The sequence below is a fragment of the Zalophus californianus genome, chromosome 10 (assembly GCF_009762305.2).
Source record: "Zalophus californianus isolate mZalCal1 chromosome 10, mZalCal1.pri.v2, whole genome shotgun sequence".
Lineage (NCBI taxonomy): Eukaryota > Metazoa > Chordata > Mammalia > Carnivora > Otariidae > Zalophus > Zalophus californianus.
The window spans coordinates 62994956-63022905 of record NC_045604.1 but is presented as its reverse complement, the minus strand read 5'-3'; the positions used below and the strand labels follow the sequence as shown (position 1 = coordinate 63022905).

At 37.1% G+C, this 27950-nt stretch overlaps 1 protein-coding gene across 6 annotated transcripts in view; it reads left to right on the top strand.

Moving 5' to 3' along the window:
• AKT3 (AKT serine/threonine kinase 3) overlaps positions 1–27950 on the top strand; it is a 316918-nt gene that overhangs the window by 227708 nt on the left and 61260 nt on the right. For all 6 annotated transcript variants that reach the window (XM_027610409.2, XM_027610408.2, XM_027610413.2 and 3 more), the window contains 2 exons: positions 12798–12920; positions 21153–21281. In XM_027610409.2, the coding sequence (XP_027466210.1) occupies positions 12798–12920; positions 21153–21281 (252 nt within the window). The remainder of the gene's footprint in view (positions 1–12797; positions 12921–21152; positions 21282–27950) is intronic.

Below are 27950 nucleotides of genomic sequence, written 5' to 3'. Positions count from 1 at the left end.
AAAGACTGGGATCATTCCCTGCATATTTTCAGACCACAATGCTTTGAACCTAGAACTCAATCACAATAGTAAAGTCGGAAACAACTCCAATACATGGAGGCTAAAGAGCATCCTTCTAAAGAATGAATGTGTCAAACAGGAAATTAAAGAAGAGTTAAAAAAAATTCATGGAAACAAATGAAAATGAAAACACAACTGTTCAAAATATTTGGGATGCATGCCAAGGCAGTCCTAAGAGGAAAGTATATAGCAATCCAAGCTTTTCTCAAGAAACAAGAAAGGTCTCAAATACACAACCTAACCCTACACCTAAAGCAGATAGAGAAAGTACAGCAAATAAAGCCTAAACCCAGCAGGAGAAGAGAAGTAATAAAGATTCAAGTAGAAATCAATGAAATAAAAACCAAAAGAACAGTAGGACAGATCAACAAAACTAGGAGTTTGTTCTTTGAAAGAATTAACAGGATTGATAAACCCCTGGCCAGACTTACCAAAAAGAAAAGAGAAAGGACCCAAATAAATAAAATCATGAATGAAAGAGGAGAAATCACAACCAACACCAAAGAAAAAGAAACAGTTATAAAAACATATTATGAGCAACTATATGCCAGCAAATTAGATAACCTGGAAGAAATGGATGCATTCCTAGAGATGTATCAACTACCAAAACTGAACCAGGAAGAAATAGAAAACCTGAACAGACCTATAACCACTAAGGAAATTGAAGCAGTCATCAAAAATCTCCCAACAAACAAGAGCTCAGGGCCGGATGGCTTCCTAGGGGAGTTCTACCAAACATTTAAAGAAGAATTAATACCTATGCTTCGGAAACTTCCAAAAAATAGAAATGGAAGGAAAACTTCCAAACTCGTTTTGTGAGGCCACTATTACCTTGATCCCAAAACCAGGCAAAGACCTCATCAAAAAAGAGAATTACAGACCAATATCCTTGATGAACATGGATGCAAAAATTCTCACCAAAGTACTAGCCAATAGGATCCAACAGTACATTAAAAGGATTATTCACCACGACCAAGTGGGATTTATCCCTGGGCTGCAAGGCTGGTTCAACATCTGCAAATCAATCAACGTGATACAATACATTAATAAAAGAAAGAAGAAGAACCATATGATCCTCTCAATAGATGCATAAAAAGCATTTGACAAAATACAGCATCCTTTCTTGATCATAACTCCTCAGAGTATAGGGATAGAGGGTACATACCTCAATATCATAAAAGTCATCTATGAAAAACCCACAGTGAGTATCATTCTCAATGGGGAAATACTGAGAGCTTACCCCCTATGGTCAGGAACACGGCAGGGATGTCCACTATCACCCCTGCTCTTCAACATAGTATTAGAAGTCCTAGCCACAGCAATCAGACAACAAAAAGAAATAAAAGGCATCCAAATCAGCAAAGAAGTCAAACTCACTGTTTGCAGGTGATATACTTTATGTGGAAAACCCAAAAGACACCACCCCAAAACTGCTAGAACTCATACAGGAATTCACTAAAGTGGCAGGATATAAAATCAATGCACAGAAATCAGTGCATTCCTATACACCAACAACAAGACAGAAAAAAGAGAAATTAAGGGATCGATCCTATTTACAAGTGCACCCAAAACCATAAGATACCTAGGAGTAAATCTAACCAAAGAGACAAAGGATCTGTACTCAGAAAACTATAAAATACTCATGAAAGAAATTGAGGAAGATATGAAGAAATGGAAAAACATTCCCTGCTCATGGTTTGGAAGAACAAGTATTGTGAAGATGTCAATGCTAACTAGAGCAATCTACACATTTAATGCAATCCCTTCAAAATACCATCCACTTTTTTCAAAGAAATGGAACAAATAATCCTAAAATTTGTATGGAACCAGAAAAGACCCCGAATAGCCAGAGGAATGTTGAAAAAGAAAAGCAGAGCTGGCAGCATCACAATTCCGGACTTCCAGCTCTATTAGAAAGCTGTCATCATCAAGACAGTATGGTACTGGCACAAAAACAGACACATAGATCAATGGAACAGAATCGAGAGCCCAGAAATGGACCGTCAACTCTATGGTCAACTAATCTTCGACAAAGCAGGAAAGAACGTCCAATGGAAAAAAGACCGTCTCTTCAACAAATTGTGTTGGGAAAATTGGACAACCACATGCAGAAGAATGAAACTGGATCATTTCCATACACCACACACAAAAATAGACTCAAAATGGTTGAAAGACCTAAATGTGAGACAGGAGTCCATCAAAATCCTAAAGGAGAACACAGCAACCTCTTTGACCTCAGCCGCAGCAACTTCTTCCTAGACACAACGCCAAAGGCAAGGGAAGCAAGGGAAAAAATGAACTATTGGGACTTCATCAAGATAAAAAGGTTTTGCACAGCAAAAGAAACAGTCAACAAAACCGAAAGACAACCTACAGAATGGGAGAAGATATTTGCAAATGACATATCAAATAAAGGGCTAGTATCCAAAATCTATAAAGAACTTACCAAACATGACACCCAAAGAACAGATGATCCAATCAAGAAATGGGCAGAAGACATGAACAGCCATTTTTCCAAAGAAGACATTCAAAGGGCCAATAGACACATGAAAAAGTGCTCAACATCACTCGGCATCAGGGAATTCCAAATCAAAACCTCAGTGAGATACCACCTCACAGCAGTCAGAATGGCTAAAATTAACAAGTCGGGAAACAACAGATGTTGGCGGGGATGCGGAGAAAGGGGAACCCTCCTACACTGTTGGTGGGAACGCAAACTTGTGCAGCCGCTCTGGACAACAATATGGAGGTTCCTCAAAAAGTTGAAAATAGAGCCACCCTATGACCCAGCAATTGCAGTACTCGGTATTTACCCCAAAGATACAAATGCAGTGATCCGAACGGGTACGTGTACCCTGATGTTTATAGCAGCAAAGTCCACAATAGCCAAACTATGGAAAGAGCCAGAATATATATGACTGATGAATGGATAAGAAGATGTGATATATATATATGATATATATCACATATATATATATTACTTGTGCTTTTGCAACTTTGTATATATGTATATATATATGTGTATATATACGTATATATACTCAAACACATATACAATGGAATATTACTCAGCCATAAAAAAGAAATACATCTTGCCATTCAAAACAACATGGATGGATCTGGATGGCATTATGCTAAGTGAAATGAGTCAGACAGAGAAAGGCAAATACCATAAGATTCCACTTCAATGTGGAATCTAAAAGACAAAGGAAACAAATAAACAAAACAGAAATAAATTTATAAATGCAGGAAATAAAGTGTTGGCTACCGGGGGGGTGGTGAAATAGATGAAGGGGACTAAGAGATACAAATTTCTGGTTATTAAAGAAATAAGTCATGGGAATCTGATATATAGCATAGGGCATATATGGTGTATGGTTACAGATCATAGCTAGAATTATTGTGAGCATCATTTCATTATATATAAAAATATCAAGTCACTATCACTATGATGTACTCCTGAAACTAGTAGGACGTTCTATGTCAGTTCTTCTTCTGTTAAAAAAACGAGCATAACTTTTTCAAAATATAGTAGTTTATTTTCAAAATAAACATTATGGGTTTTGTGATGAAATATAGAGTTCTGTATTTAGTAGGTTAAGAGGATCTATTTACATTAGTGTCTTCCTATAGCATGACTAAGTAGAACACACAAAAAATCATGTAGTCTTTCCCTGAAAGGAACTTAAAATTTCTAAACATATGATTTTTGCTTGAGTAGCAAATAACCCATTATTGTTTTTGAACAAAAGGATATTCAGTTATTTTATATGAGTTTATTATGCTTCTAATAAAAGGACTTTATCTTTAAAACTGTAAGCCTTATTTTCCCTATAAATAATTACTTGGAAAGTATTTTTGAATTTTCCTGTATTCTTTACATGTTTATTAAGCACATAACACTGCATATTAGGTTTGGTGCTTAGGAAGCAGAGCTATAGGTTACTTGCATAGTCTTTCTGTTTTCCTTGTGCCTCTGCCAAGAAAACAAGATTAATAGAGTATTAAATTTGTCACAAGGGTTAACAGTATGTGTATTTGAAAGCTTTGTAAGGCTTTCTCCTATTATAAATGTAACAACTTGCATTCATTGCAAACATCAAAAAGCCAAAAAGTTATTTCAGTTCAGTTGAAAAATTTATTGACTTCTTGCTACAAGCTAGTCAGTCTTATGTACTTGGTATATGACATGAACGAGACAGATGGTCTCTGTATTTAAGGAAAGCTTAGTGTTTTGGGGAATTAATATTAAATAAATAATTACAAGTAATTTTCAAGGTATAAAACAGAAAAGAAAAACCACTCTAAATCTTACCACCTAGCAATAATTGCTATCACCACATTAATATATTTCCTGTTTTTATCATGTACACATATTTTCCATTTTATTTAATGTTATAAAATAAATACTCATTGTCTAGTGATTAATTATTTAGATATACTCTAATTTATTAAATCCTGACCAAATTTTTCAACATTTAGATTTTGTCCATTACTTAATCAACTCTGATTAGGTATAATCTACATACAATAAAATGTGCTCACTTTAAATATACAGTTACATGTATTTTGACAAACATATATATGCATGGAGTCCCCATTATAATAAAGATGTGGACCATTTCCATAGCCTGGAAAAGTTCTACCATGCCATCTGTCTCCCCATCCCCCACCCACACCTGGCCCGAGGCAACCACTGACCTCCCTTCTGACACTGAAGATTTGATTTACCATTTCTGAAATTTCTTTGAAATGGAGTCATAAAATATATGGTGTTCTGTTTGTGTCTTTTCCTCAGCCCAATATTTATGAGTTTTTCCTTTCTGTTGCATTTCTCCCTAGCTTGTTCCTTTTCTTGCTGCGTCTTGATGCATTGCATGGCTATAGGAAGGTGTATTAATCTACCCTGCTCTTGGTGTACATTTGGATTAATTCCAGTTATTGCCTAATAATAAAGGGGATATGCACATTCATGTACCAGTTTTCTTTCCTCTTGGGTAAATGCTGAGCAGTATCATTGCAGAGTTTATAGTAAGCATGTTTATGTTTTTTTAAAAAATTCCAAAACTGTTTCCTAAAGTAGTGGTGTCATTTGATAATTCCAATATTGATGTTATGAGAATTCTGGTTATTCCACATTCTTACCAACACCTGGTGGGGTCAGTCTTTTTAATTTAGTTATTCTAGTCAGCATATAGAAGTGTAATATTGCTGTTTAAGTTCCATTTGTCTGATGATTAATGATATTAAATATCTTTTCACACACTTCTTGGCTGTTCAAATACATTTTTTGTGACCTCTACCAATATTTTGCCTATTTATTTATTGGGTTGTTTTCTTATTGTATTATAAGAGTTATAAGTAGTTTGTGAAATATATCACAAATAATTTCTCCCCTACTGTACCTTGTCTTTTCATCGTCTCCCTGATATATATTGACAATAGTAGCTTTTAATTTTAAAGTCCCAATTTATCAATTCTTGTCGTTTCTGGCTTTTATTTTTTTGGTCTACTACCTAAGAAATCTCTGTCTACCCTAAGTCACAAATATTTTCTTCTAGGAACTTTTATAGTTGTACCTACAACATTTAGTTCTATGACCTATTTTAATTTGATTTTTATGTATACAGTAAGGTAAGGATTGAGGTTCATTTTTTTCCCATATGAATATCCAGTTACTCCAGCATCTTTTGTTGGCAAGGCTATATTCTGAATGACTTTGACACCTTTGTCAAAAATTGAAGCCATATATTTGTTTCTGGACTCCCTGTTGACGTTCCATCAATTGATGTGTCTTTCCTTACACCAATACCATACTGACTTGATTATTATAGCTTTAAAGTATATCTTAAAATCAGGAAATATACTGTTGTTTCTCAGAATTGTTGTGACCCTTCTAGATCCTATGCATTTCCATATAAGTTTAGTGTCGGCTTCTTAATCTTTACAGAAAAGCCTGCTGGGACTGTGATGGGATTGCTTTGAGTCCATAGATCAGTTTGGGGAGAATGGACGTGTCGATAATATTAGTGTTCTGACCCATGCACTCAGTCTGTTTACTTATGTCTTCTCTAGTTTCTATTGAAACTTTTTATAGTTTTCAGTATATAGGTCTTGCATATGTTTTTTCAGTTTTTCCTTACATATTTCTGTTGTGTTTTTCATTACGAGTTGTTTGTTGCTAGCATATAAAACAATGGATTTTTTGTGTACTGCCATTGTATCCCATGGCCTTCCGAATATCACTAGTTTTATAATTTCTTTTTGTAAATTTCTTCGGAATTTCTATGTAGACAGGCTTGCTATCTGTGAATAAAGGCAGTTAACTCCTATTCCAATCTGTATGACGTATATATATTTGTCTGTCTGTGCCATATTTCACTTGGCTAGGAACTCCTGCACATGCCGAATGAAAGGAGTGAAGATCCTTGTTCCCACTCCTGGGGAGAAAAGAGATTCAGTCCGTCATTATTAAATGTGATGTTGGCTATACATTTTTAAATGCCTTTTATCAGGTTGAGAAAATTCTCTCTTGTTCCAGGTTTTTTAGATTTTAGTATCAGCGGCCATTGAGTTGTCTTAAAAGCTGCTTCTGCATCATTTGAGATGATCATATGGTCTTGCCTTTTTTAGTCTGTTAATATGGCAAATTACATTGGTTTCAAATGTTAATCCAGTCTTTCATTCTTGGGATTAACCATCACTAGTCATGATATAGTATTATCATCTTTTGTCAGATATGATTTGGTCAAGTTTTGTTAAAGTCTTTTTACATCTATGGTTATGAGGGTTATTGATACTGTTTCATGTAATGTCCTTGTCTGGTTTTGTATTAAGGTAATGCTGGCCTCAGGTGATGTTTGGGAGGTATTTCCCCCTGTTTTCTGCAAGTATTTGCCTGAAATTGTTATTATTTCTTTTTCAGGAGTTTGGTAGAATTCTCTACCAAATTTGGGGGGGGGATTTTTTGAGTTGGTTTTTAAATACAAACTCATATTTAACTTAAATACAACTCATATTTAACACATTTTTTAAAAAGATTTTAAAGATTTATTTATTTAGAGAGAGAGAGAGTGGCCTGATTGTAGGAAGGGGGAGAGGGAGAGAGAGAGAATCTCAAGCAGACTCCCCACTGAGAGTGGAGCTGGACATGGTTCAATCTCATGATCTGGAGATCATGACCTGAGCCAAAAACAGGGTCAGACACTCAACCGATGGAGCCACCCAGACGCCCCTAACTTACCCCATTTTATATTCAGGTTAGGCTATGCCATTTTACATATTGTAAGACCCTTCCACCAGCACACCTTCATTTTCCCCCTTTAAGCTTTTGTGCTATTGTTAATACATTTTACCTTTACATATACTATGAATGCCACAGTGCATTGTTATTTTTGTTTTAAACCAGCACTATCTTTTGAAGATATTAAAATCATAAGAAAAGTGAACATGTATTTACCCACAAAGTTATGATCTGCAGTCTCTTCTTTACCTTGTGTAGACACAGTTTTTCATCTGGTACCATTTTGCATCAGCCTGAAGCATTACCTCGAACATATATAGTGCAATGTTTCTGATGATTTCCCTAACCTTTTGCATGTCCCCAAAAGGCTTTATTTTGCTGTCATTTTTGGAAAGCTATTTTAGCTGTGTATAAAATTGTACTTTGCCAGTTCTATATTTAATTACTATAAAGATGCCTCTCTTCTTTCTCCCAGTTTACACGTTTCTGACAAGACGTCTGCTCTCATTCTTTGTTCCTTGTCCTTACTGAGTCTCTTTACCACCACCCCCCGTCCTGTTACACTTTCCTTTTAGCACTTACTCTCAGCTATTTAATTATGATGTGCCTTGTAGGATTTTCTTCACATTTCTTTCAGTTGGTTTTTTTAAAGCCTTTGTGAATCTGTAGGCTTATACTTTTCATCAAATTTGAAAACTTTTTGGACATTATTTAAGTATTTTTTTCCATTCTTTCATTTCTCGTGTCTTATCCTGAGAGTGCATTTATGCATCTCTTAGCCTGCAGGATACTGTCCCATGATTTATTAATGCTCGGTTCATCATTTTCATTATTGTTTTCCTATCTTTAATTTTAGATTTTTTTTTCCTGTGTCTTGAAGTCTGTTTTTATCATTTTTTTCCTACAATGTCTAGCATGGTGATAATTCAATCCAGTTTTTCATTTTTCATCTAGGACATCAGACTTTATCTCTTGGAGTTTAATTTGGGACTTTTTTTTTTATATGTCTCCCATTTATTTCCTTATTATGCTCCTCTCTCTACCTTTTGAACTTTTAGACTATATCTTAATAGCTGTTTTATCACAGTATTCTGTTCTGTCATCTGTGTCACTTTCTGAGTCTATGTCTATTCATTTTTCTCCTAGTAATGGGTTTTATTTTCCTGGTTCTTTTTGTGCCAGATAATTTTTTTATCAGATGAAGTTGTTCTTACTCATGAACAGTGATCTTTCCCAGGCTTGCTTTTATGCTGAGACTGGCCACTGACCTTTGCTCTGACACTAATGTATTTGCACTACGGAGGCAGTAACCTCACGGGCTGTCCTGGGTGCCACGTCTCTTAGGAAGCCTTTCCATCCTGCCGGGCGAGGGTGCCAAGACTTTGGGCTCTGTGTGCGAGCCTGTGATCATTTCACCTCACCTCTTCCAGTGTCTCTTTTCCTGGCCTCAACATTTTTCTCACATACATATGCTTCCTATTTGATGGATATTCCCACTGGATGCAGAATTTTAAGATACCATTTTGTTTTCCATTTAGCTGTTTGGATGTATTGTGGCATTGCCTTTTTGCTCTTATGGCCTCTGAGAGGTCTAGGATTATTCTTGTATTATTGTTCCTCTGTAGGTAATGTTTTTCGCCCCCCTCAGAGTTTTTAAAAGATTTTCTGTCACTGTTTTTTCTGCGATTTGAATGTGCTCTGACTTCTTATGTTCTGATTGTTCATGCATGTTTATGAGTTTTCATCATGTTGAGGTTCATAGAGATACGCAGATCTCTGCATTTATTATCTTTTTTCTCTAGACTTCCCATTTATTTCTACTTCTATTTTCCTTTATCTCTTCTTTCTGTTCATATGCTGTTTTTAAGTCAGTCTATTAACTCCATCATCCCTGCTGTTCTTAAGGTCTTTCTAAAGACTGATTTTTCTCTTGGTTATACGTCATATTTCCTGCATCTCCTTATGTGTAGTAATTGTTGATGGATACCAGATCATCGGAATTTTACATGAATGCCTGGATTTTGTTGTCTTCTTCGTATTTGTTAGCTTTTGTGGGTTTAACTTTGACTGTTTTGAAATGTCTGCTGAATGCCTGGTTATTCGGTAATGACACTGTTCTGACTGGTTAGAAATTGAATGTCTCTCAACTCTGAGTGAGCTCCGGGAATTGTTTGGCATACAGACCTCCATTCCTTCTCTGCTTTGTTCTCGTAGAGTTTAACTTTACGCACGCATTTCTCGTACTCCGCAGCAGACTGGACTGTGCGGATTTTGTGTAGCTTCTTCCTCACTGGTGTTTGTTCTGTCCTGCAAATGCCATCTGCCTCATCCTCCTCAAAATCTGCTTTTCACTCTCCAGCAGTGAGACCTCTGAGTTATGCTTGAGATCAATCCTTTCCTGCTGGTAATGTGTTCCACAAAGTGCCCTTGGACAGAAGTCTGGTGGTTTTAGGGCTCACTCATTAGTTTCTCTCTTCACAAAGATCTTGGTCCTGCACTGCTTGTTGTCCAATATCTGAAGAGAATTCTGTTATATACTTTTCCCAGTTACCATTTTTTTGTTTTATATGTTTTTGCCCAGTTGTGTAGGGCAAGAGGGTAAGCCTGGTCCCATGAACTTTTTATCCTTATTTTCTAGTTTTTCAATTAGTTGAATATTTTATATTTAGCTATGAGTTATATCAGAAATTTATTTTGATACAGTATTAGATGAAAATCTAACTTTATTTTTCAACATAGTATGAAGGCTGTCTTTTGCATTTTTTTCATATATACTGCTACAGAGAATATCCTTTCGTAGAAGACTTCTGCATTTCCTTTTTTTAAAAGGACATTTCTAGAAGAAGAACTATGGTCCTTTTAGTATCTATTGCCATTTGCCCTGTGAAGAGTTTCTGCTGTCTGCTTACATCCCAGCTACCAGTGTATAAAGATACTCATCTCCCGACACTTCCACTGAAATGCTATTTCTGGATATGCTAAATTGTCTCATTTATGTTTTTATCTTGCCTTCATTGATTATTATAAGGTGGCATATTTTCATGAACTGTATTCATTTGTATTCCTCTCATTTTAATTGTCTGTGTCCTTCCCCCTTTTCCCTTGTGTTTTAGTCTTTTATTTTTTATATGATCTCTCTAATCTGTATGCCATCTTTTTCTCTTCCTAGTGCCCAATACAGTGACTTTAAAATAATTAATGCTCACTAAATGGAAAGCTGGTTCAAAGCCAAAGTAGAAACTGAGAAGGAATATCCAGAGATTTAGGGAGAAAATCAGGAGAGAGCTGAATCACCAAAGCCAAGGAATATGTTCAAGGAGGAGGCCAAGAGCCAATGTCCTCAGGTGCAGACCAGGAAGAAGTGGAGTATAAATAGATCATTGGATTTGGCAACTAAGAGATTCTTGGTTATCTTAGCAAGAATCAGTTCTGTAAGGTAATAAGGGTAGACATCAGAGGACAGCAGATTGAGAAATAGAGTTCTTCTTAAGTATCATTTTTTTAGCTGATATTTTTATAGAAATTGGCTGGGAGACAAATTGAAGAATATGGTCTAAATAAAGATCTAGAAGCCTGCATGTATTATATTGATTTAGGGAGGCTCTATCTATGTCTTTTATAGAGTAGATGAGTAAGTAGTAGGCTTGACATTATTTTTATAAAATTTAGAAATATTGTTTATATTTTCACCCCATTAGAAGATTGCTATAAATCTACATAGAGATCATAGGGGTTCCTTCATCCAAGTTAGTGATATTTTGAATAAAGCATGGCAGAGATTATTCTGACCCAGAAATTTTTCAGAATGGCTTTACTGATGATCTATGCTTATTTCTACTTCTCATCCTCATTTGAATGGTAATGCATTAAGAATATTATATCTGCCTGTATAAAATGAGTAAATTTTAAGAAATATCTCTGAGTAATTGTATGCATTAGTTTGATTTTTGGCATACTATATTGGATCATTTGTAAGACATATTTAACATTTCTGCAGTCGGAATGCCTTTGATATTTGATGGTTTATTATAGCTTTAATTGACTACTTTTTTTGTTTCTTACTATTAACTTAAAATGATGATGGAGTTCCAATCAAGAACATCTTAGATTTGATAAAATATGACAAGATAGTAGAGAGCATTAGAGTTTAGAGACTATCTGCCAAGTATTTTAGTTTTACTCTAACTAGTGTTAAGCCAGTCTTTTTTGGCAATTGTTAAGTTATATTCCTTCCTGCTCTTTATTGTGATGGGTTATGCATAAAATGGGTTATGCATAAAATAGATCTTGAAATAATGATAGACTCTTCAGTGGAGGTGGAAAAAGGGAAGAAATCTGTCAGAAGAAATCTATTTTATGTTGCCTAAATTATGATTTGGTGTGTGAGGAACAAATCTTGGTTAACCGTCATTCTTACACACTTGTCGGAGTGCTAAGAGTCCATAATCCATGTGAAGGTGTAGTTAATTGTGGTCTTGTAGTCAAGGATACACCGATTGATTGGTTCATTTCTTTATCCACAGACGTGTATTGGGTACCTACTGTGATACCTAGCAGTGTATCAGCACTGTCAACAGTCTTTCATTGTTCTTGGTGGATTTCTTAATACAGTGAGATAGTACATTGGAAGTCAAATCATACTGCCTGGAACCTGCTGCTTCCCCATATGTGTTGTTGAACTGAGATGAGATGGGCAGTTCCGTAAATGAGGAGCTGGCCTAAATGAAGAGTTGAGTGTGTGGACACAGTGAGCTCCCAGGAAATGCCTGTTGACTGCGGAGTGGTCTGTCCTATAGGTGATGAATAGAAGTGAAAGAGCGTGTGGTTTAAATGATTATATGAGGGGAGGTTGGTGTTGTGGTTATTACTGAAGTAGAACTATAAGGGGAAATAACAGGAGCTTCTCAGTCCCTTTTGGCCATTACTAAAGTGAAAACTTGAAGCATTACGGTTTGTCATTGTAGAAAACATTGATTGAAACTTTGAAAACATTTCTAGGGATCTGAGGAAGCAAGGACGGTTGTAGAATATAACAAGTTCACATCCATCAGTTTTAGCAAATCAGCAGTCCTTTCTTTGAAATCAAATGTAAATCAAATAATTAAGTAGAAATACTACATCTCTGTTGTGTACATTTATTTTAATCATGTCTCAATGCCTCATCCTTGAAAGAGTGAAGCAACAGTATAGCAAGGGGGAAATGCAATCTGATGATGCATACTTTTTTCCTCTGGTAAGTGAAGGTTAAATGGGTAGCAAGCAGAATGCCTTCAACAAGATTGGTATATTGATTAAAACGCTGATTTAACAGCTCGCAGTCTCCCCTTGGAAACCTGGAGAAGATAAGCAGCAGCTGTGTAAAAGTGCTCGGTGCCCACTGAGAGCGCACCATCTATCATCACAATATGGTGATGGGAGGTGTTGCATGTTTGTGTTAATTTCCCCCACTAAATCAGTAATTATTACAATCCTGTCCCTGCTGTTTACCCTGCAGCTGTTTTTCCATTTGTCGAGAGAGCGGGTGTTCTCCGAGGACCGCACACGTTTCTATGGTGCAGAAATTGTCTCTGCTCTGGACTATCTACATTCCGGAAAGATTGTGTACCGTGATCTCAAGGTAAAAAAAAAAAAAGTAATCAAAATTTGTTTTTGCAGAGACTATAGGGACAAACACAAAGTAATTACAAAGTTACACAGTTTGGAGAAAAGCAGATTTAGTTGGGAAAAAAGCACTCTGTTTAAGAATGTAGTTCATCGCATTTGACAGGAATTCCATTCACTGATACGTACATAGTTCCTTTATGTCTGAGTTTTTGACGTGCGCCATAATTTCTGCTTGACTGCTCTGACTTACCAATAATAGTTTTATTTTTCTGGAAATTTATGAGTAATGTTAAACATTCAATTAAGAGCCAAGTGACTTTGCCAGGGACATTCTAAAGTAGGTTTCATTATTACATCCTACCATCGACGCTGTGATGTGTTATGGAGAAACTTATCATATGTAAGATATTTATTGGGGGGAAATATTTAATTTGATTTTTGTCTTCACTTTGTGGTGGGTTTAAATACCTGGAGCATTTTAATATAGCCTTTTATTAATTCATTTAGTTTCCATTTCAAAAAGTGCCATATTGTTTTATGGGCAGTAGTGACTTGACTTCTCTGAGTTCCTTCCTGATGAGACCCTTGGAACAGCTCAGGGACTGACATACTTCAATGGGCTTCGTTGCCCATTGTCGCTTCTGCAACTGCTCCATTCCGCTCCTGCAGGGCGGTAGGTGCTTGAGCGCGGCTGGCTATGTTCTGATAAAACCTTATTTACAAAAATGAGCAGTAGGCTAGATTTCACTCATGGACCATAGTTTGCTTAGCCCTGGAGTAGCTCATAAAAGGTAGTGGTAATGCTCATGACCCTGTTTTGAATGAGATTGACCACGTTAAGGAAATGTGTACCCTGACACATTTTGAACACATTCTAAATGTGACTATCTTACTTTTGTAAAAAAGTAAATCATATAGTAATCTTGACTTACTAAGATTTGATACAGAGTTGCTGAATTTATTAAATATTAGTTCATTTAAAGTATGATTTGATTTGGAGAACTAGAAGTCTTGTATGAAATCCCGTCTGTACGAAACATATCTACATACTGTAAAAGAGATCACACTTATCTCCGCACTCCCACCTCCTTTTAAATGCCTGTGGTTCCTAAGCTATCCATCTAAGTACTTGTCTAGGTTCTCTCTAGGGTGTTCTTATCATGTACCTTTATGCTGTGAATGACCTTAAGGCATAACCTCCTCGCAAAGTAGTATTCTCTACGCTGACAATGAAATTTATAGTATGTATGTTTGTATAGCATATTTGCATTAAAGTTTAAAAGAAGCTATAAATACTATAGGAAAAATGAACTGTGCAACTCTGAACCACCTAGATCAGGGATGAGCAGCCGTCCAAATGCCAAAGTGCACCAGAGATGAATCCAGATCAACAGTATGATTATATTTAGCCTGAAGTCTTTATAACCAGGCATGTGAAAGAATTAAGCCTCTGTAGTTGATGTCTGTGTGGCCAAATAATCCGATGATGTTTACATGTCTTGAATCTAGATGTTTTTTAAAGAAAATAGTTATTTGGCATGATGAAGCTTAGTAAGTTACATGGCATTTCCAAACTTACTTAGAAATAGCTCTTCGGGGTGCCTGAGTGGCTCAGTCAGTTAAGCGGTTGCCTTCGGCTCAGGTCATGATCCCAGGGTCCTGGGATCGAGCCCCACATCGGGCTCCCTGCTCGGCGGAGAGCCTGCTTCTCCCTCTCCCTCTGTCTGCCGCTCTGCCTACTTGTGCTCTCTATCTCTGTTAAATAAATAAATAAAAATCTTTAAAAAAAAAAAAGAAAGAAATAGTTAGCTCTTCTCGGAGGCTGCTCTCCCCAAGCATGAAGTGTTACGTTTTATGGATCCTACTTGTGGTGAAAAAAAGGGGAGGGTTTCTTTGATTTAAGGAAATGAGAATAATTTGGAGGTACTCAGTAACACATTCAAAATGCTTAGGCTGAAAGTAGGAACTATTAACCTAAAGAAACAAGGGAAAGAATGCCCATTTGATTGCCAGCCCTGATTAGAGAATGATATAATGGGGATGGTCTTGGTCAGTCAGTAGTCTTTGTTAATCATTTCTTCTTAAATGAATCAACATGTTGGATGTTGGTATATCAAAGTGGTAGGAGTTTCATTGCCCTGTCCTTTCTGATGACCAAAATTCTTAAACAGCAGTATGTATAAATACCAGTCCATGTAGTTACCATATGCACTTTACTAGACAGTTAGGTGGTCTCTGCTCTCTTAAGTTTATTTTTTTTTAATGTAGAATTAGCTTAAGGCCTAAGTAAATATATAACACAGGACAGAAGCCACACGAATATACACCAAGAAGAATACATGTAATGTTAAAAGGCAAGCATTCAAATTTATACGTGTTATTTGTATCTGTAGCGCCCAGGATTTTGCGTAATAGAATGCAATCCTGTAGGATCCTGTAGGTGGGATCGTTGATATTTCAAGTTGGTCTGTACTTGACAGGTAGGTCATGGAAACCTGGAAGCCTAGCAGGTGACTTACTTGAAGTCCAGGACTAAGTTGGTGATATGCTCAAGATTATGGAAACCCTGAATCCTAGCTCCAGGCCCAGTGTCCTGCTCCTTACACCTTCTGCCTTTGTGGCGTTGTAATGAAGTCTCATGGGGGAAGGAATGCACTGGAGTAACTCCGGGAGATCTTTGTAAATCTAAAACTCGGATAAAGCTGCCAAAGATAAAGAATGGATGTTTTAAATATATTTATACCAGATACATTAAAAACGTCATCATCAGAAACTGATTTAGGTGCCCACTTTAATTGATCAGGCTCAGATTTGTCTTGATCATCTCCTTACTAATGACCTTATGTTTATTCAAACGCAAATCGATTTATCTTTGGAGGGAAAGCCTTACTTCATGTGCAAGTTAATTTAAGATATTTTATCAATTCATAGTTCCTAAAAAGTTGGTGTTCATAGCAGCAGATAAATTATTACACTTTGTTACACTTCTAAAAGTAAGTTTGCTTGGTTTATCAATATATGTCATAATACGAAATTCTGTTTTAGGAAGGACCCAGATTCCTTGTGATTTCTTAGGAAAAACTGGTATATCTTCATGATAGCGTCAAAATTTGAAGAAATCTCTTTTAAGATTTCGTCAGTAATGCAAACTATATTAAAATCTTCCTTTCTGCTTAGTTCTTACTTTGCAAGTGAAAGCTTTCTTTTCAAAGGCCATGCCATCCAAGTACAGATTAGGCTGAATAGGGACATATGCAAAAGTGCATATAAGGATTCTGGAATTCTTGAAGAATTAACTTCTCCAAGAGATTATAACAGGGCAAGGGGCAGAAAATCGTACATAAATCGCTACTACATTCTATTGGTGATTCATCTAATCTTGTTTTCTGCCTAATTAGAGAGTTTAATGGTTAATGTAACCATTTACGTTATTAACACGAGAAACCAACAGCTAGATTTAGGTAATTTCCAGGTCTCTGTGCCAGCACAAAAGGATGGGCTGAGAATCTTCTCAGCCTTCATCAGCTCCCTAGCGCTTGCCCCAGATAAGCCTGCAGTCTAACCAAGAGCAGGGTTCTTGTTGCTTTACCTACCAAGTCTCAAGACTCATCCCCCAGCTACAACTTCTAACCAATCACCCTGGATTCCCTCTTCTATAAAAATTTTAAGCCACTGCTATTAAGAACCCCTTCACCCTCTAAAATTACATTGTACTATTGGGCTGCATTCCTTATGTGTAGTCTAGTTCTTAAGCAGCTTGGCCACCTTAGTGGGGTCTCTGCCATTGTACATTATGAATCCTTTTCTAGCTTAGGCAGGTTGAAAGTGGAGACGTGTTTTCCTTCAGTATTTCCACACTCTTAACTTCAGGGGCATTAAGGTCCTGCAGGTTAACTTGTATGACATGTTGGCACTTTGGTAGCCCTAAACCTGAGAATGCAATATGCAGAGGACAGATTCCTGACTTCATTCTCGGGCCGGAGGCAGTCTGGGTATCGAACATTGGGTTTGATGTAACTGAGCCAAAATGGGGCGTAAGAGTGAGTGAAGGGGATTGTTCATACCTGCTCTGACAGCCATCAGAGCCCTTAGGAACTGCTGATTTCGTTCCTTTGGTGAATCACGGTGTCAGCCATTTAAATGAAATGATAACTAAGAGATATGTATGGTAGCGAGACACTAGAATGTGTGTCTATATTAGACTATTAGAGAGTATTCAAAACTTAGCCAGCCTACCCAGCCTGGCGTACATCAGAGCAAAGCTTCCCAGCCTGCGCACCATAAATGGGTTACAGGTGAGCCCGAGCCATGGCGCCTCTGGGCCAGTCAGTTCTGGCTTCAAGCAGCCCGTCTGCTGATCCTGCTTACGCCCTACACATTTCATTTTTTATTGTACTGTGAAGTGCTGAGAAGCACTGTATTAAAGGCAGCAAGGATTTTTAGAGTTTAATTCTATGGGGCACCAGCAAGAACAAGAAGGAGCATAGTACTTTCTTGCTCTGATTTGTTGTCCACAAAGCACAGAGGGAAAAAAGATGTCAAAATCTACTATATTTTTTTTTTGTATATACACTGAATCAAGACTGTCTATCAGGTAATGGCTGTCCGCTTCTATTGGGGAAAAATGTTGCCTTTTTTTATGGGAATTCTGTGAGGTATAGGTCTAATATTTTCTCTCTTCTCAAAGAATGAACTGTTAGAAAGCAACTCCCTCTAACTGGATAAAGAGTAAGCATCACTCGAATTTTTAATATATAATCTTTTCTCTCAAACCTCCTATTTGACTTCCATGGCTTTTGCCAGTGGATGCATCCATGGAGAATAAACATAATGCCTGCTCTCAGTCTTGGAAACTAAGATTGATTGGAGGTAAAAACAGATGGATTTGGAATTTATAAATGGAGAGTACCTGAGCAGTCAGTGACACTGTGCATTGTGCACTTTGCAGCCAACCCAAGCAAGAAGGACAGACATGAAATTGAGGAAAGAGAACCAAGGAGAGATCATGTGTAAATGTTTTAATTTCTTCTTGACACAGAATGTGTGACTAAATCTCCTTTAGTGTTAAATGCACAGAGGAAGTGATTTCCAGGTGATTTTGATCCGATCTAAGCCATTGATCTGCTGTGAAAAGACTTCCAGGTGATTCTGTGCATCTTCCACATTCGTTAATCACAACGCTGATGGTTCTTAATATTTTACAGAAACTTTGTTATGCATCTGTGTTGAATTATTACTTATTTTTAAACAAGACTGGATGTTTAGTTACCCCCAATTTATCCTTATACAAGAGTACGTTTGGGGATATCCTTTCTGTAAAGTGATACAGCTCTGACTTTTGTTGATTCTTTTTGATGAATAAGTTGTTTTTGTCAGTTGCGCTCGGTAAAATGACATTTCAGGATGTCCAGAGAGCAAAAATAAATGATGGGAGAAGGTGGACACCATGAAAAAACTGGCTCAAAAATTAGGAAGTATTTGTGTTTTGTTGTTTTATTCAATAGAAGTTATTGCATATTGACAGTATTTTTAACAAAGTCACTGAGCTGCTCAAAGATGCTCATCTCTTTGGGATTGTTTAGATCACAATTTATTAAGAAAAAAAAGGATTGCTGTTTGCTTTGAAAAGTTATTTAGGTTTTAGTTCTCAGGAAGTTCCATTCCTGAACTTTCCTGTGTTGTCTCGAAGAGCACACACCATTGTGATAACTTATAATTCAGCCATTAAGCTCTCCATGTTTAATAAAGATCAGTACATTTATTGAATGTGTGCGGTGTGTAAAGTTCCGCATTCAGTATCTCTAATTCTCAAAGCAGCCACGTTGGATGCTACTGTTATTTACCTCTGTTTCATAGACGAAGTTGAGAGACATAGAAATCAACAACATGCCCAAAGTCTCACAGTGAGTAAGGGAAAGCTTGAGTTGACATATGCATTCTCTGACTTGACTCCATATTTATAAAACAAGTAGGAAGACCAACTGTCCTGGTTTGCCCCAGACTTCCCCAGTTACAGAACTTGTAAGTCCTGCATCCTGGGAAACCCCCTCAGTTCTGGGCAGACTGAGACTCTTGGTCATGTTCACCCTGTTCCTTTTTCCAACTCTCTCCTGCGTCTCAGTTCCTTCCTCATCCCTCCATCCCTGGCATCTTAGAGCCGAGATAGGAGGCTAGAGAACAAGGTGCAAATCGGGATTTTAAAAAATATACACACTTTTTGGTATTAAAAAACAGTGTTTTTTAAAAAACTTCTGTCTCCATTCGCTTCCTGATAGCCTTGTCAAAATGTAGAGAAATGGTGCATGCCATCATGTTTCCGTGAATACTTTCCAGTGCATATAAAGCATATAGAGAGGAGTGGGAATGGAATGGACTATAGACGGCACATTCACGTTCTCTTCAGTACTATTATGTATTATTTGAAGTTTTTATAAGAATTTTTATGTATTACGTTAATAAAAGAGATTTACTAAATATTTTTAAAAGACCTTTCAGCATTTGAAGAATTTAATTTGGTTTTGTTTTTATATAATATTCATATATTGAAACAATATGCACATTCTTTAAAATGAAGAGAGCAGAGCATTTATATTTTCATTCAGCAAAATAATAGACTCTCCCGGTATATACTTCTCAGTAGAGAGAGAAGAGGAGGGTGTTTCTGAAAGAGAAGGCGAAAGGATAGACAACCAGAAGCATAAAGAAAAGAAAGAACAAAGCAGGGAGTGGTGGTCGGAAGAAAGGGAAGTAGACAGAGAGAGTCTTTCTTGATGTTTCTGACTGGCTTCAGTATTCAGGCCCGGTTGCCATCTGTGTAAATTAGGCTTGATTTTTAGGTTCCAGTTAGTAGAGGAGCGTAAGGAAGATGCATGATATCTGAATTTAGATAAAATAAAAGAACTTGTATTTTTGAAAGGTTCAAAATATATTTAGGGTTCGTTCACCTTCCTGTAGACCAGTGAAAAACTCACTTCACCGAAGTCTGTACAGTTCATGAGACGTGTACTGAGCATTTAGTTCAGCTAGTACTGTACCCAAAGACAGGTCTGTTCTCTTTCCTTCAGTGAGCATTACCTCCTTAACTGTATTTGGTTTCTCGCGTATAAGACTTTGGATACTGTGACATATCCCATTTTCTATGATTGATATCTGTTTATATTCTTATATGGAGTTCTGTTTTGAAATTGATATTGACTTCAGAGTTCAGGTAAGCACTGTCATATGTCATCACATGAAGGAGAGTAAGTCTTCACTCCTTAAATAAGCTGATTGTCATTTTTCCTGCTAATACATTTTTCACCTGTGTTTCTTGTGTATGTGTTTCTTGTATGTACCTTTAGGTTACATCTAGATGACTGAGCAAGCTTAGGAGCCTTGTCTATATAAGGCTATAGGATCACAAGCTAGACCTCATATGTATCTTTGTGTGATGATAATCATAAGGTTGGGTTCACATTGGGAGGAAAAGATCAGTTATTGTTGCTATTTTTAATTGCATTGATTTTGCACAAACTCCTTTCCCTCTTACATTTTATAATTTTCACTTGAGGCAATTGATCTTGCTACTTGGTTAAATCTTTAAAATTCTCTTCGGTGTTTTTGAATTAATGGGTTCAAAGAGATTCCAGTTTTATAATATTTGTGCTATATATTTTCATTAACTGTTGAGTGTTTGACTTTGATATTCTTTTTCTTTTTATGTTTAAAAGGGTTGGTATTTCTTTATTACAAAGATCTTCAAAAGAGGATATCGCCTTACCTTACAAAATAAGATTTAGGTTTGATTTACAACAACCACCAAAAAACATTTCTGTAAGTGAATATTTTATAATAGCAATAGATTCCCAAGAGCAATTGTTGAAAACCATCTGTATATATCTAGAAGAAGATGCTCGTCTCTTTGGGATTGTTTAGATCACCATTTATTAAGAAAAAAAAAAGAAGGATTGCTGTTTGCTTTGGAAAGTTATTTAGGTTTTAGTTCTCAGAGCTTACACAATAGTGGCTCTTACTCCTGTTGGTTTAAAAATCAATAATTTTATCATCGTGAAGTATTTGATAAAACATATTTCTTTTTACACATGAGTTAGGAAGCTATAGGGTTTGTAAGTGCTGCAAGTTCTATTAACTACAGCTATGTCCTCTTTCCAAAATATCTTACTCAGCATTCAATAATTTTTCAAAACAGTATTTTCCTATTTTTGAAAACTATAAAACAAATTATGTCATTTTTCTTACTACACAGTTGGAGAATTTAATGCTGGATAAAGATGGCCACATAAAAATTACAGATTTTGGACTTTGCAAAGAAGGGATCACAGATGCAGCCACCATGAAGACATTCTGTGGCACACCAGAATATCTGGCACCAGAGGTACGCTATGCTTTCATTCGGAGGAAAAATCTAATATGGCCATATGTTTTGCAAAAAGTAAACCATTTAGCATTAAAAAACATTGCGGTGTCTACTGTGTCTTATTATTAATTCCAGTATAGTTAACATGCAGTGTTATGTCAATTTCAGGTATATAATATAATGATTCAACATTTCCGTACATAATTCAGTGCTTATCATGATAAGTGGACTCTTACTAATCCCCATCACCTATTTCACCTGTCCCCCCCCCCCCCCCACCTCCCCTCTGGTGATCATCAATGTGTTCTCTAGAGTTAAGAGTTTGTTTCTTGGTTTTTCTCCCTCTTTTTTTCCCTTTGCTCGTTTGTCTTGTTTCTTAAATTCCACCAACACAAATCACATCTATTTTGCTCTCACTTGTTTAGCATGGGATTATAGAGCAAAAATATGTAGCAATTAAATTTTATGAGCACAAAGGTCCTAACTTCAGTAGAGTAAGTCAATTTTTATGTTTTGGCCACATACATTTTATTTCTTGATTACGCCCATTTTGATTCATTTATTTAACTCAAGTAATTGAATAGCATCAGCAGGAATGTTTGCAGTTTTATAAGCCATCTTGGATTTTCCTTCGAAACAAAGAAACAATGATAATTGACATTCGCAGTGTTGTGGATTTCCATACTTCATTATTGGAAAGTATTTTATAGGGAAAGATAATGAAAGGACAGTAGCTACATCTTGGAATTCATGCCAAAGCAAGTCCCAACCAGTGACCTCCCCATAATTCGTTAATTTGTTTATTCAACAAATATATATTACATATCTCCTATGTATTGGGTATTTGTCTGAGTGATGTGGTTACAGGAGCAAGACACAAAAGACCCCGCTCTCTGGAGCAAAACAATAAAAAGAAGTAAATACCCTAATGTCACCTAATGACTAGGAGGGCCAAGGAGAAAAATAAAGCTGAATAAAGGGAAGGGTGTGGTGTGGTGGCTATTTTAGATAGAGTTCAAATTACTATGGCCTTGTAACAAAGCACTCCAAATCCTAATGGTGAAAAAAGCATTTCATGTGCCCTCTGGCTCAGAGTCAAGAGTAGTCTGGGGACAGCAGGGATGCCTTATCTCTGCCCCACAGCCTGTGGGGCCTCAACCAGAAGGACTTGCCAGCAGCGGGTGACTGTGGCTGGAGGCTGGCACGAGGAAGCATCCTCACTCATCTGTCTGACGGTCAGTGCTCCTGCCCGCTGCTACCCTGACTGGCCGTCACCTGTAGCCTTGACCGAGAGCCTCAGCCTCGCTAGGTGGTCCAGACCTCTTCGGCCTTGGGTTCCACAAGGGAATGTCCTGGGGAACGAGTCACAGGCTGTTTCCCCTTGTTTCATTTTGTTTTGTTTTGTTTTGTTAGGGTTTTTTGTTGTTGTTCACATAGTAAACCATTAAGAAATGTTTTATTAGTTTTTTGCGAAGTCCTTTTCAAAGTATATTTTTAATAATTTTATTAGAGTTCAGGCCACCTACCATAACATTCAGCGGTGGTTTTTATTATGCTCACAGAGTTGTGCGACTGTCAGCACCGTCTAATTCCAGAGTATTTTCATCACTCCGACAACAAAACCCATACCCATTAGCTCCTCTCCCCCCAGGCAGCCACAATCCACTTTCTGTCTCTACACATGTGCCTCTCCTGGACATTTCCTATCAATGGAGTCCTGTGATAGGGGGCCGATTGTGTCTGGCTTCTTTCACGTTGTAGGTTTTCAAGATTCATCCATGTTTTTAGCATTTTCTTGGTACTTCATTCCTTTTAATGGCCAAATAATATTCCATTGTATGGATATGCCACATTTTGTTTATCCATTCAGCAGTCGACGGACATTTGGTTTGCTTCCAGTTTGGGGCTGTAATGCTGCTGCGATCGCTCGTGCATGCGTCTCCTTTTATGGCCTGGTTCCAGGAACCACACATCGTCTCTGTCATAGGCTTCCTGGTTAGGCATTCCGAGCCAGCACCGGTTGAAGAGGTAGTGACGTCGAGTCCCCCTTCCCCGTTGTAGTCAAGACCATGGGAGACAGGAGATACTGTTGCAGCTACCTTTGAAGATATGGTCTTCTACGGACAGGATGTGCGGGGAAGTGATGGTCGACCCGACAGCTGAATGCTAAGAAGGAGGCAGCTATTGTGGAAGTGGAGGGGACGAACTTTCCAGACACGGAGAGCAGTTAGTGTAAAACCCTGAGGCAGGAATGAGCCCAGTTCCACCCTCAGACTCTGAGAAGGTTGGTGTGGCTGGAGCCAAATAGGGGGGCGTTGATCTTTGATGGATGGGTATTAGCTTATTGAACATCTGCTGTGTATGTGCACTGCATGTTTGGAATGACCTTTTGCGATAGCATCCCTGATGGTTTTTTTAAAGGTGAGGGGACTAAGGATCAGAACTTCTTTTTAATGGAGTCTGTACACCACAGGGATTTGCCAGAGAGAGGATCAGGAGTCTAACTAGGTCCATCTTATACAGGCCACTCTTCCTTTTTTAACTACATGTATCATGGCCCCCAAAACCACAATTTCAAGACCACTTATAGATGTAAATAATTGCCATTTTTAAGGTGAATGCTTTATAAATGCTCAAAAGGAAAAGGTCATTAAGAAGTAGGAATACATTGAGAACCCTAGCATTCCCTATACATGTAGTAACTCATGCTGGTTTGTTATTATAATTTTTTTTTTCAATTAGTAAATTTACATTCCAAGAATGTTGCGTTATCATAAGTAAGTGCTAATAATTTGAAATACAGTACATTTCCAAATAGTATTTTCTTGAAGGCTGCCAACAATATTATTTTCTCTGTTATAAAATCTGGAGTTTAAGATCCTCCCATTTTTGCAGCGAATTAAGTAAAATTTTCGGAACACTTCCTTATTTATCCAAATATGAGATATTTTCTAGAATAGGTTGTATTTGTGAATGTCATGAAAAACAAATCCTTTGTTTCTCTGGAGTTCAGATAACCCCTGTGATCCTTGGGCCACGGAAAATGCCATCCTGTATTGAGAATAACAAAATTAGTTGTATCACAATTAGGGAAATTATTTCTGAAGAAGATAAACACATCTCATTCCATTCAGAAGCAGATGATCTAAGAGACAAAGATACTGTTTTACATGTTTATATCATCAGCTGAAGAATAAAACCAAGAATTTCATGCAAGAAGAGTTATTTCTAAAGTGAAACTTTACAGTTCCCAAGAAACTATCGATTTCTTTTTAAAAAGAAGTAAGAAACATTTCTGTGTACCTTTCTTTCTTTTTTTTTTTTTTTTAATATTGCAGACGTCTGGTCTTTAACAGCAGTTTCTGTACCCATAGCTGATGAGTGTTGATCCATAATTACGGTCCCAACCCCTCTTTTTCTATCACTGTTGTTACCATTTGGGGATGACAATTCCTGAGACAGCTAACTTCTCATGCAATTTAAATTCTTTCATCTTAAGTATTTGTGTCAATCATGGAATTTTTGTTAAATAGGGGTAACTTTGAATGTGTTTACTCTTACTTTTAGGAACAAGAATTTTAAGTCCCTTTCTCCGGTCTCCGATACAGACCATTTCACTGAAGAACACTCTCGTTTGCTCAGGAGATACTTACAGAGTATTTATTAGGGATCATGCGTTGTGTCAGGGGCTGGGAGTACAAAGATAGTAAGAAATGGTTTTCGTCCTCAAGTAGCTTGCTGTTCACTAGGGTGATAAGAGACAGAAAACAATCATTACTGTGCAAGAAAATAATTGCTTTCCTGGAGTTGTGCCAGGGTCGCGGGAGGAGAAGGAAGGGTGTGTCAGTCTGCTGGGAGGGCCCAGTGGCAGTGAACAGGGAGCAGGAAGACCGGGGGCTGGACACAGAGATGGGGACTGAAATGCAAAGGAGTTTAGCTTTGATCTCTGGATAAAGGAAAGTCACTTTGGAATTGAGAACAAGGCAATAATGTGATCAGATGAACATGAGCAGAGTCAGAGGGGTGGGCAAGAGCCCTTCAGATGGTGTCTCTCACTTTCCTTGAACCTTGAAATTTCTAGTACATTCCATCATTAATGCCAGACTTTTCTCCATGGTATGTAAGTCATAGTTGCTTATCAGACCTGCAATACATTCCCGATTACTGCTTCTCTTGTGAGTGGCTCGTTGTCAGTGTTGTCTCTTCCTACAAAAGACTTGTTTACACATTGTGGAGAGAGCTCAGGCCTCCTGTCCCTCATCTAGCAATGGTCACCCTCCTCTGCCTTTTACTTTGCCTTCATCTGGCAGAAATGCTCTGCTCCTTAAAGATCCACGAAGACTATGAAAAGATACTTCAAAAAAGACTTAGAGATCAGGTCAAAACCGATTGTTAACTGTCCGACATGTCAGACTCATAGCTGGTGTTAAAGACAAATTTTCAGTAAGCTTAAGTTTCTTCTTGTAGCATAGGACACCGAGAAAGATGACCCTTACAGTATAAAAATGCCATTTCTTGGAAAAAGAGAATTTACAAGTATTTGTTCTCTTACCTCTTTTGGTGAAGAATTAGAGATATTTATTGGTAAAGGGAAAAAAAGTCATGTCTTTTTTTTAAGAGGTTGGAGAGACGCAGTGCTAGCAGGCATATAAAGTACGCATTTAGTGTCCTACATCTCTAAAAATGCATTTGTATCTGTGGTTTTAAATGAACGTGTTTTTGCTCTTATATTAGAAAGAAACCTTACCTGCCATACATTATGGACGGTAAGATATTTCAAGGGGATTTTGTTTTTTAAATCGATACCGTATTTTCCACCTAGAAATTCAAAAAGAAATTGGAAATCACATATAAAATCTTACTGTTAAATTTTATTATTTGATTTGGCTCTCATTGAATCCAGACTATTTTATGCAGTGCTAATTATTTAGCCTCAGCTTTGCTCTTGAGTTAGCAGTACCTGATCAACTTTCCAACTGTAAAACAGTTTGAAAATCAAATGTAGCTTACATGCAAGACCCAACAAAATTAAAAGTGTTAAGTACGTTTTGGCAGTTCACTTTTATTATGCCCAGTCCTCAAATGTACCAGCAGATAATCATCTGAATGTTAGTTATTTTTCACATGCTTATGTGATCACACAAAAAGTACATGCTAAAAAGAAGCAGATGGTGACAGATGGGGAAGGTTGAATAAGGTGGTTTTGGAAACCTAGAGAAATGCACTTCTGTAATAGTGTAAAAATAAAAATTATTTGATAATCAAGTTAGAACTAACAAAAAGATTGCAGAAAAATGGCTTGGCTGTTGGAAAATGCATCGTACTGAGTTGTGGTTGCTATTCAGAAAAAATATATATACATAATTTGATTTCATGTCAAAGTGTAAAAGGTTTTTTTTTCCCAGTGGCTAAAGATGCATTGTTTGGTGTGTTCTTCGTTTTCAGAGCCTCATTCTTAGAAAACATTCACTCACTGTCATTTTATTCACTTGTCTTTTGAAGCCTGCTACCTTTATTATCTTTCATATAACGTATAATTTGAAAATATCTGAGAGAGACCAGATATTTTGCCAACGACTTTGAGAAAAAGATTTGCTCGAAGTTCTCATGGTGCTATAGAGGGAGTAGCACAAATGGACATTAAATTTCATGTAAATTTAAAGCCAGAGATATACAGTTACTTCTTCAGAATGAGCTGGGAGCATCCATGATTCAGGGTAAATGTAGTTGCTAACAACGAGTAGTGCAGATGGGGTGGGGGGGCATTTAGAACCCAACTCGATTTAAATGTATGACATGGAATTGTATGTATTTATCTTCAAGACAACAAAGAAGAGATGTAAAAGACCTCATTTCCTGGGCTCTGTCAATATTGTCGTTAGATCTTAAGACAAATGAATGAGTCCAAGGTTAGCATGTGTTTGCACATTTACTCTGCAGGTAAAAATAGGAGCACACAGTTATAGTTCGCTTAGCCCTCGGACAAAATTCTACCGCTTCTAACAGATTGTGAAACTAAGTCTTCAAATGCCTAGGCATTTTGTAAAAATAAAAAGTTTTAGTAGCCCTTCTAAAACTGCGTGCATCCCTCATATTTTATTTGTTAATAAATTTATTAATAATTATTTTATTTATTAATAAATTTATTAATAATTCATGTAACACTCATCCTCTTAAGGCCTTTTTGAAAACCTTTATCCTCCTGAATGGCTCCAAAAAGGAGGATCCATCAGTATTAAGGAGGAAATTAAGTGAAGGAGCACAGTGATTAGTTTGGGTAGAGGTTGTCCGCTCATGTATAAGGAGACTTCAGGGCCTGTAACTGTCATGAGTTGGCTTGCTATTTATACTGTTTCTGGGTAATAGTAAAAATCATCCCACTTTCTCCCCAAATTGGATATTACTTAAATATGAATGAAAATAATATTTCTAGTTCAATCTTCACTGTCTCTGGGCGTCGCTAAATTGCGGCTCCTACTGCCTTAGAGGCCTGTCCGTTCCTGCAGCAGCTAGTTCTCACCTAAAGTTCTTTTCAGTGTTGTGTGGTCTTTTGGCTTTAACAGCAGGAATAGTTGCGTTCCGTGCTTTGGAACAATTCTAGGTTAAGCCCAGAATTTAATTTGAAATTCTCTGAAGTATGAGAACAGAGACAAAACTCAGTGCCCGGTGGGCGCGCGCTACTGATTA